General features: G+C 51.2%; 1 protein-coding gene across 1 annotated transcript in view; it reads right to left on the bottom strand.

Annotated features, from left to right (window-relative positions):
* The window catches only part of KIAA0556 (KIAA0556 ortholog), a 259,351-nt gene that overhangs the window by 25,180 nt on the left and 224,030 nt on the right, over window positions 1–10,141 (bottom strand). Inside the window, exons 16-18 of the mRNA XM_011982338.1 lie at window positions 5,678–6,400; window positions 4,040–4,245; window positions 1,589–1,667 (exon numbers count right to left, since the gene is read on the bottom strand). Of these exons, the coding sequence (XP_011837728.1) occupies window positions 1,589–1,667; window positions 4,040–4,245; window positions 5,678–6,400 (1,008 nt within the window). The remainder of the gene's footprint in view (window positions 1–1,588; window positions 1,668–4,039; window positions 4,246–5,677; window positions 6,401–10,141) is intronic.

The raw sequence follows: 10,141 nt of genomic DNA, 5'->3' as shown, positions 1-10,141 counted from the left end.
ATGGTGAAACCCTGTCTCTATTAAAATTACAAAAATTAGCCAGGCATGGTGGTGGGCACCTGTAATCTCAGCTACTCGGGAGGCTGAGGCAGGAGATCTCTTGAACCTGGGAGGCGGAGGTTGCAGTGAGCTGAGATCACAACACTGCACTCCAGTCTGAGCGACAGAGCAAGACTGTGTCAAAATAAATAAATACATATTAAAAAGTAAAATAAAAAGCCATGCCCCTCCCCAGGGGCAGCCCATTGCCAGTGCCATGTTGATACAGACAGACAAAGACATGGCCCCTGACTCAATTCAGGATGACCCCAAAGGGCCATCCCAGGTTCCGAGCTCCCTGTGGAGCAGGCTGAGGCCTTGAAGTGGCTGCACCGCAGACCAGCTTCCCCCTCTGCCCAGTGCTGCCTCCCACCTTTCCCTGACAAGAGCACACCCCAGTAAATTCCATCTCAAGGTCTGCATCTAGGGAACTCAGTCAGCGACAGGCGGTCTTCAGAAGACGAGATGGAGCGGGGACGCATCCTAGGCGGAAGGTGTGGCTTGCACAGGCGCCTGCAGGTGGACTCCAGAGATGGCATGGGGAGGTACCGGAAGGGCTGACACTGGGATTCGGAGAGGCTCCAGCTTCATTTTGGAGATGAGGATGGGGAGGTGGGGAGGGGAGCCTGAAAGTGTCACATCTTTTGTTCTCAGAAGATAAAGTAGAAGCAGGTCACATTCACAGGGGGCAGGAGAGAGAGGAAGTGAGGCTGCCAGGAACCTGGTTACCAGGGTGCAGGAGGGAGGAGATCACAATCAGCAGTGACCTTGGGCTTGAAGATTTCCCAGGACGGGGAGGGGCTGGCATGGACGCACATGGATGAAGAGAGGAACTGGCTGGAAGGATCAATGGAAATAGAAGAGTGATGAACAGGCCCAGCAGAAAACCCCTGGGATTTGCTCAGAAGTCACAAACTGGCAGCTGGCTGGCCAGATACACAATAAGTGTTTTATTTGGCTCATGTGATATTTTAAAACATGAGGAAATTCATTACCCACATTTGAGAATCTGGAGACTTCACGTAAGACTCTAGATTTCCGACTTCTCCTGAGAAGTCAGAAGACCTGGTACCCTGGGCCCGTGCACCTGCCCCCACCCCTGGGGCAGAGTGGATGCAGGTTTTCTCTGCCTGTGCATCTGCTCTTTGGTGGAGTTGGAAGAGACAGCTTGGGGCACCGTACCAACAGATGCCTTGGGTCTCTTCGGGCTCTTATGTCCTCTTGTTCTACACTTTCTGGGTGCCAACTACTGCCTCCTGGGTCAGGGCCACAGCTAACACATAGGGTGTCTGCATGCATAATGCAAACATGCCCCTCAGTGAGGGCAAAATGAGAAGAGATCCCCTCCTCTGGAGTGAGACGGCCCTGCTAGAGCCAGGGAGCTAAGCGCAGGCTGGTTTCAGCCTCCACTTGCCCCACAGCCTGGTGTCTCTGTGCAGTGTCCAACCCACCCGACTGTACAGGGAAACCCTGTCCCAAGTAACCACAACTCCCCCTGACCCCGGAAGGTCCTCCTTCCACCCGACACTGCTCCAGGAGAGGTACTCACAGATTCCGTGGTAGATGCCTGGCTCTGGTGTGGTGACTTGGGTGACATGGGGACTGGATGGGAGCTCTAGCTCTGGGACCTGCACATGCGTTGGAGAAGCAGAGGAAAAGGGGGTGGTTTTAGTGATGCCCACACAGCTAGCTGGCTGTTTCTGCAGACACCACTGCCCACCCTGTGCCCAGGTAAGTCCCTGTGTGTCTTCCTGGATTTTTCTGCCTTTGTGGAAGCTATGGGACCAGGGATATGGGCAGACCCTGACTCTCTGGGGTCTGCATCCTTCTCAGCAGCTCTCACTGGCCAGGGAGGAGCCTGATGCTAACAGCTAAAGTGTTTAGATTTCCTCCAAAAGGGAAGGACCCAATAAATGCTTATGTGGTGAGCTAGAGGAAGAAAGAAAGGAAGGAAGGAAAGGAGGAGGAAGGGAAGAAGAGAAGGAAGGGAGACAGGAAGAAAGGAAGGAAGGGAGAGATGAAGAAAGGAAGGAAGGAAAGGAGAAGGAAGGGAAGAAGAGAAGGAAGGGAGACAGGAAGAAAGGAAGGAAGGGAGAGATGAAGAAAGGAAGGAAGGAAGGAGGAAAGAAGGGAGGGAGGAAGGAAAAGAGGGAGGGGGGGGGGGGGGGAAGGAGGGAGGGAGGGAAGGAAGAATTCAAACCATACAGAGTGGTTCTTAACCTTGGCTAGTCACTGAAGCAGAATCTGTAGGGGTGGGGCCCGACATCCATATTTTTAAAGATCCACCCAAGTGATTTCCATGGGTAGCCAGGATAAAACATCCTGGTCTTCAGAGAGTCAACAGTGGGCCGCCACACACTTCTTGGGCCTTACGTATAAACTACTTGCTCACTGTCTCTGCACCGTCAGTGAAGGCAAAAGAGACTTTACTACTTCACAGCCAGGAAAGCTGAGGTGCAAAACGAAGTGAAGGCGCTGGTCTCTCATGAGACGGAGAGAGTGATCCCCCCAGCCCCTCACAGCACTGGGCCCATCAGAGTCCCTTACGAGCGCCTTCATCTTTTGGAAAACGCTGGGCAAATGGAAGCGCCCAGGGTAGACTCCCACCTGGAGACCCCTGGGTCAAATCCAGAGCACAGGCACGGCTTGTGGCCCAAAGAAGGTTTGAAAACATCTGAATTCACTGCCAGCATTTTTAAATGGAGAGATTTCACAGAAAAATCCAGCTTTCTGGGTCCTCTTACAAAAATCAGGAGAACTGGCAACAACAGGCTTGCCACTCTTGGTGGCCGCTTTCCTTGGATGTGGGGAGGGGCACGCACTCCCCTGCTGCCTGTGCCTTCCCATGCCCTGCTCCCGCACCCCATGCTCTGCCTGGCTATGGGATACAGCCCCAGTGAACATCGTGGGGTCCACACAAAATGTCGCTGCCTTGCATCAGTCATGACCTTCCCACAGCCCAGCCCCATCACCTGTGGCTTCTGTTGTCCCCATTTCTCCTCTACCCTCTTTTTCCTATTGGTCCTGACCAGAACTGACCCTGCAGGTCATCTTTCATTTTAAAAGATTTGTTTATCTGGCTGGGTGTGGCAGCTCATGCCTGTAATTCCAGCACTTTGGGAGGCCAAGGTGGGAGAAGCGCTTGAGTCCAGGAGTTCATCACCAACCTGGACAACAGAGCAAGACCTCATCTCTACAAAAAATAAAAAAAACTAGTGACATGGTGGCGCGCACTGTAGTCTCAGCTACTCAGGAGGCTGAGATGGGAGGATCACTTGAGCCCCGGGAGTTTGAGCTGCAATGAGCCATGATCACACTACTGTACTCCAGCCTGGGTGACAGTGCCAGGCCCTACCTCTAAACAAAATAAAAAATAATAAGTTACTTATCGATTACAAGCATAAACTGTGGAATCATGCATTCAAGTTCTACCCTTGTTTCTCTGTCACGATGTGCCCTTGGGCAAGTCACTTGACTTGTCTGAGCATCGGTTTCCGAAATGGCAATGTTAATAGTCTCTACTCAGAGGGTCGTCATGAGGGTGAAACAAGAACACTGTGCACCCTGCTTGGATCATGATATGTGTTCATGAAACCACGGCTGTGATGATCATTATTTTAATTGTCTCTCTGCCTGTGAACAGTGTTCCTAGTCCTTCCATCAAAAACAACAGTGAATGATCAAAACACAACCCAAAGCAAAAACTCCCCCGAGCCTGCCAACCTCTGAATTGCAGAGATGACACAGAGCTCATTTCTCCTGGCTTTGATTAAAATTTGAATACTTTCTTTACTTTGGTTAAAAAAAATAAAAAAATAAAAATAATTAGAGAATGAAATATGACATAGAGGACAAAAAAATGAAGTAGAAAAATGGAAAATGTCAACACAGTGGCACCAGCAGCTTAAAGGATATCCATCTTAATTCTCCCTGCTCTACTCGGAGTTAGGGGAAGAAACCTATCTGGGGTCCCCCCCCAGCCCCCCAGCTCCAGTCTTACCCGGTCATCAGCCCCCAAGCCAGCCTGGGTGAAGGGCCGCTCATCCCCCTCGCCATCGGCCGTGCTGGGCCTCCTCAGTGCCTCCTCATCCTGCAGGCTGTCCAGGCTCCCCACGTCCAGGTCAAACATCTCATCGGAATAGAATATGGCCTCGAGAATGTCATCATCAGTCGTGAATAAGATCGTGTCTCCAAAGTGCTCTGGGGCTAATGGGTTACCAAGACGACAGAAGGGTCAACTCACTCCATCCCAGTGATTTGTAGATCAAGAGCCTAAACCCATCCACTTCCGTGCTATACAACCCCAAACCCCTAACTGGTATTGATTAGTGTGAGCCTTATTAGTCTTCACAGATTTGCAAACGGAATGCACGGACCATAAGCATCACACAGATCTAAGGAAGGGATCTAATTTCATGAGAATCACTGTGATATGTCATCAGGCAAGTGACATTTCTTTGGGGTGGGTGAGGCACTATGCCAGATACTGCTGGTACCCCACACAGATCTCGGTGTATCCTTTTCTTGGGTGCCTTGCCTGGAAGGGTGTGGGAGTTACATCCCCAACCTAGGAAGCCTTGGCTCCAATGACTGCCTGGTAGGCGGGGTTCTAACACCCTGCTCCTTCACCTTCAGGCAGGAAACACCTGAAATTTATGTTCCAGAGCTCCCTCAATATTTGGTTGAGGCTGGGCTTCCTGGAAACTATATCCTTGCTTCACTATGCCAGGTTTCTCCTAGAAGCACTACCTCCATAAGTCACTTGCCAAAGAATGCCCCATCTCAGACTCAGGTTCTAGGGGCCGGCCCAAGACAGGTGTTTTATAGGAGGAGCTGAATGATGTCAGGCCTAGCACACCCATGCTGTAAGAGGGGATGAATGGACTAGGTCTGTGGCCGGGTGCAGGGGCTCACGCCTGTAATCGTAGCACTTTGGGAGGCCAAGGTGGGTGGATTACTTGAGCCCAAGAGTTCGAGACCAGCCTGTGTAACATGGTGAAACCTCATCTCTACAAAAAAAAAAAAAAAAAAAAAAATTAGCCAGTTGTGTTGGCGGGCGCCTGTAGTCCCAGCTACTTAGGAGGCTGAGGCAGGAGAATGGTGTGAACCTGCGAGGCGGAGTCTGAAGTGAGGTGAGAGATCGCGCCACTGCACTCCAGTCTGGGGGATAGAGTGAGACTCCGTCAAAAAAAAAAAAGAAAGAAGAAAGAAAAGAAAAGAAAAGAGAAAGAAAGAAAAGAGAGAGAGAAAGAAAGAAAGAAGAAAGAAAAAGAAAGAAAGAAAGAAAGAAGAAAGAAAAAGAAAGAAAGAAAGAAAGAAAGAAAGAAGAAAGAAAAAAAGAAAGAAAGAAAGAAAGAAAGAAAGAAAGAAAGAAAGAAAGAGAGAGAGAGAAAGGAAAGAAAGAAAGAAAGAAAGAAAGAAAGAAAGAAAGAAAGAAAGAAAGAAAGAAGAAAGAAAAAAAGAAAGAAAGAAAGAAAGAAAGAAAGAAAGAAAGAAAGAAAGAGAGAGAAAGAAAGAGAAAGAAAGAAAGAGGAAGGACTGATCTGTTGTTGGCTAGCCAGCTGGTCTGTTTTTTCCCATAGACCCTCAGCAAGTGGCAGACAGGGGCTCTGAGAACATTCTTACAGACACGCCATACCTCCCGCCAGGGTTCCAGAGGCCTTGGCGATTTCTCCTTCAAAGATGCACTGGGTGTCTAACAGCATCGTGATGTCTTTCACGCCTCGGAAGGAATGTATCCGAGATTTATTGTAGTTCCAAATTCTGATCAGGGCAACGTGGCAAGGGTGCGTGAAGTCAATGGTGATGGAGTGGGATTTGCCTGGCGTGAAGGGGGCCAGCCAGACGTGCATGTCGTCCTGGGTCCTGTTCACCCCGTCGATGAGGTTGGTGACCACGCGGGGGTCTTTCCCATAGGCTGGTAAAATATTGATATCGGGAGGGTCTGCTTTTATGTCTGAAATCTGCACCGGTTCACCCTTGGAACTGAATATTTCTATTCCGTTGAGGCCGACATAGTGTCTGTCCCCCCAGGTAGACTTGATGTCAATGACCAAGCGCTGTCCATAAGGCAAGACGGGGATTTTAAAGTCGCCCCCAGCGTCTGTCTCTGCAGAGTAGCCATCCTGCTCTCTCGATGGCCCTGGTTGCTCCCCCTTCTTAGAGGGGGGCAAGTCGCTGTGCCGGCTGCTCTTTTGCTGCAGGAGCTCATCCAGGATGTCCCCCGGGAGCTCTGTGTTGGAGATGCGTCCCCGGTGGGAGCGGTCGAAGGCACTGAGGGAGCTCCATGACTCGTGAAGTGTGTGCTCCTGCTCACTGCGCCACCTTGACCGTGACGGTGTCCTGGAAGACCAGGTGTCTTCTGGAAGAAACGACAAAAGAAGGGGGAAGCCCTGTGAGTGGCATGCGTGGAAGTGGGGACCATCAGAGACTGTCTCCTGTGCTGGCTGTCAGCGAGGCAGGGTCACCTCCAGGGGAGCCCTCTAGAAACCAGCGGGGTTGCTCCTGGCTGTCTCCTTAGCCAAGAGGCCTCCTGGCACTGGATGGCTGGGGCCAGGCATGTTACCATCCTGCACTGCATGGGGGCCCTGGCACAGAGCTTGGTCTCCTGTCCCACACAGCTTCTGACTGTCCTGTGGGCCATTCAGGTCAGTAAAAAAAATTGTTTATGATCACCCAATTCCAGAATCTGGTTGTTTTTGCAAAAACATGAAGTATTTTTTCATAGACTGAATTTTCTAAGAATGCAATCATCGTGCGAACCAAGGGAAGGCTACTTGGCTGTGTTAGAAACTTTGCCAGGAGTCGCTCCCCACTGTAGAAACTCCCATGACCAGGGGCAATGCTGCTGCCTGGGGCGTCTGAGTCAGCAACAAGAGGGTGTGTGCTGGAGGCTGTCACAGTCACGTGACTCTAACGGTTTTCAAAGACAATTTAATGGCAGGTGGAAGGCTTGTAAAAGAATGTTAAATGGAAAAAGCCAGATACGCAGTTTTAAATGCAGCATATCCTGGTACGGGTTGACATGCACCCGTGTTAACAGTGTTGTTTCTGGTTTCTGGGTGGGGAGCAGGAAGGACTTTTATTTTCTTCTTTGTAGCTTGATTTTTTTAAAGTTCCCTACATGCATTACTTTTATTTTCTTTCTTTTTAATTTTTTTTAGAGACAGGGTCTCGCTCTGCTGCCCAGGCTAGAGTGCAATGGTGTGATATCAAAGCTCACTGCAACCACTGCAACCTTGACCTCCTGGCCTCAAGCGATCCTCCCACTTCGGCCCCCCGAGTACATGGGATTATACGCATGACCACTGGGCCCAGCCTGTAATACCTTGATAATCAAGAAAAAAGATGCTATTTATTTATTTATTGAGACAGGGTCTCAATCTGTCACCCAGGCTGGAGTGCAGTGGCGTGATCATGGCTCACTATGGCCTTAACCTCCCAGGCTCAGGTGATCCTCCCACCTCAGCCTCCTGCATTGCTGGGACCACAGGTATGCACCAACATGCTTGGCTAATTTTTATATATATATATTTTTTTGGTAGAGACGGGGTTTTGCCATGTTGCCCAGGCTGGTCTTGAACTCTGGGCTCAAGTGATTCGCCTGCCACAGCTGGACGAATTCCAGTGCTGGGATTACAGGTGTGAGCCACTGCACCCAGCCAAAAATGCTATTTTAAAAAGCCAATCGGCCAGGTATATTATAAAGGAATGAATTTATTTGCACACATGGCTAAAGCCTGTGTCCCAAGCACGTGGAGAACACAGGCCCAGACTGATCTGAAGGCCCGACGCTCCTTATGGAACATGAGAGCCGCGGCGTGCACACCACGCAGTGGCCTGTTCTCACAGCCACGCCATGGCTCACCGCCATCTAAGGGTGTCATCCTGCAAAAACAGCGACTGCTGACACTGACATTGTTTTTCCTCCTTTCATATCGCACTGTGCCCTGCACTCCATTTCCTGCCTGTCTCCTAGGGGGCTCGGCTCTATCAATTATCTTCTCTCTCCAGAATCTTCAATCACTCCTTCCCCACTGGCACCTTCCCCTCTTTGCCTGCAGACATGCATAAATCTCTCCTACCTGGAAGAGAAGAAAGGAAGAAACAGGAAGGCGACCTGCTCCTGTGGCTCCCTCCGACCACGACTCTATTTTCTCCCTGTTTCGCTCAGGCGCTCTGCCACCCTTCCCACCCCTCCCACCCCTCAAGCCCCTGCCACCTGGTGCCTCTTTCCAGTGGGATTGTTTTGCTCACTCAAACTCCACTTCCCCTTCCACTCGGATTTGGGGGATCCTTTGGAGGCCCCCCCCACCTTCAGGCCATCTAATTAGGTCAATGCCAACAGTATCCTTCCAAGCCAGCCTCAAAGAGGGGTACTCTTTAAACTGGTGGCGCTGAAGCTGGAAGCATGGAGATGTGGAATTGCCAAAGGCTATCTTGCTACCCGCTGGGGAGAACCTGCCTGAGAATGAAGGCAACACTGAGAACATGAGTCGAGAGATGGAGGATCCTGATGACAACCTCTGAACTCCTGGATCCAGCTGTGCCTGAAGTTAAACTCCTGGTGGCTTTCTGGTCCTTGCATGCGTACGACTCCTACAATTCCCTAACCCGCCACTGAAATGCCTTCCCCAAGTGAACAATGACCTCCCAGTCTTTGTCAGTTTTCAGTCTATGTGTGACATCCCTGGCAAACCTCTTCCATTTGATACCTCCCACTCCACTGATACAGGAGCCACTATACTTCCCTGGTTCTCTGCCTCTCCCACGGACAACTCTCTCCATCACCCCAGTCCCGCCCTCCCACACCCTCAGTCTGGGGGTGTCCCAAGGCCCAGGCCGCTCCTCTCCTGACGCCACCATCCTTCCTTGCCCTCATTCAGCTCCTGGTTCCCAGGCAGGCAGGCCCTGCTTAACTTTACAAGTCAAGTTCTGCCTTCTCTTCCCTGGGCATCATCCTTCAATCCCAACGACCTCTTGGAAGGTCCAGACACGTCCACTCTGTCACTTCAGTCTCCATGTGCCTAAAATGGAGTTTGTCATCAGCCCCTCTAGCTGGTATTGTCTCTCCCGCACTGAGAATCGAGACTACCTGACTCTCACCACACCCACAGCCCTGAGTGTGGCCGCCGCTGACTCCTGCCCCCTCCTCTCTGCCCTCCCCACCATGACCTTTCAGCTCCAGCCCCGATGGCCCTCCTGCTCCCTGGCCAGGCTGCCTCTTCTGGCCTCAGCACCTTTGCCCTTGCTGCACCCCTGCCGGGAGTGCTCTTCTTCCAGAGGCCCACCTAGCTGGCTTCGCTTGTCACCCGCCTCCTTGGAGAAGCCTTCTCTGCCACCTTATCCTCGCTCCTGGATGTGTCCCAGTGTGCAGCACAGCTCCTGGTGTGTGGAAATGCCAGTGAAGGGCTGGACGCTGGTAGCCCTCGGGATCAGGCCTAGAGGTTGAGGGACTCCCTGCTCCACCTGTCAGTTCCTCTGCCCCTGTCCTCTGCCCTCCCCTCCTTCTCATCTGCCATTTAAAAAGATACCAGAGGTTTCTTCCATCCTCTCCCCTCAGGCACGAGGCTTAACATGTGGCAGAAGGAACTACCCGGATGGATTCTCATGACTTCAATTTATGTGATTTGATTTCCATCGACTAAAATGAATGGCCTGGGTTGGTTTGCAAGTGCACTGAAGAGACAGCACCGAACGCCACATATCAGGGACACTGCCTGAGTGCGTGAGACAGGCAGAGACTGCTTTCATTCTGCATCTGCTTTCTAACCTATTCTCCCTGAGTTGTACACTCTGGGTTTAAAAGCAGAGGAGTAGATGGCTGGGCGCGGTGGCTCACGCCTATAATCCCAGCACTTTCGGAGGCTGAGGTGGGTGGATCACCTGAGGTCAGGAGTTCAAGATCAGCCTGGCCAACAGGGGGAAACCCATCTCTACTACAAATACAAAAATTAGCTGGGTGGGGTGGCATGCACCTATAATCCCAGCTACTCAGGAGGCTGAGGCAGGAGAATCACCTGAATCCAGGAGGTGGAGGTTGCAGTGAACTGAAATTGTGCCAATGCACTCCAGCCTGGGAGACATAGCAAGACTCTGTCTC

Source organism: Mandrillus leucophaeus, unplaced genomic scaffold, assembly GCF_000951045.1.
Source record: "Mandrillus leucophaeus isolate KB7577 unplaced genomic scaffold, Mleu.le_1.0 Scaffold24, whole genome shotgun sequence".
NCBI classification, from domain to species: domain Eukaryota; kingdom Metazoa; phylum Chordata; class Mammalia; order Primates; family Cercopithecidae; genus Mandrillus; species Mandrillus leucophaeus.
This window is presented reverse-complemented; position numbering and strand designations above follow the sequence as displayed.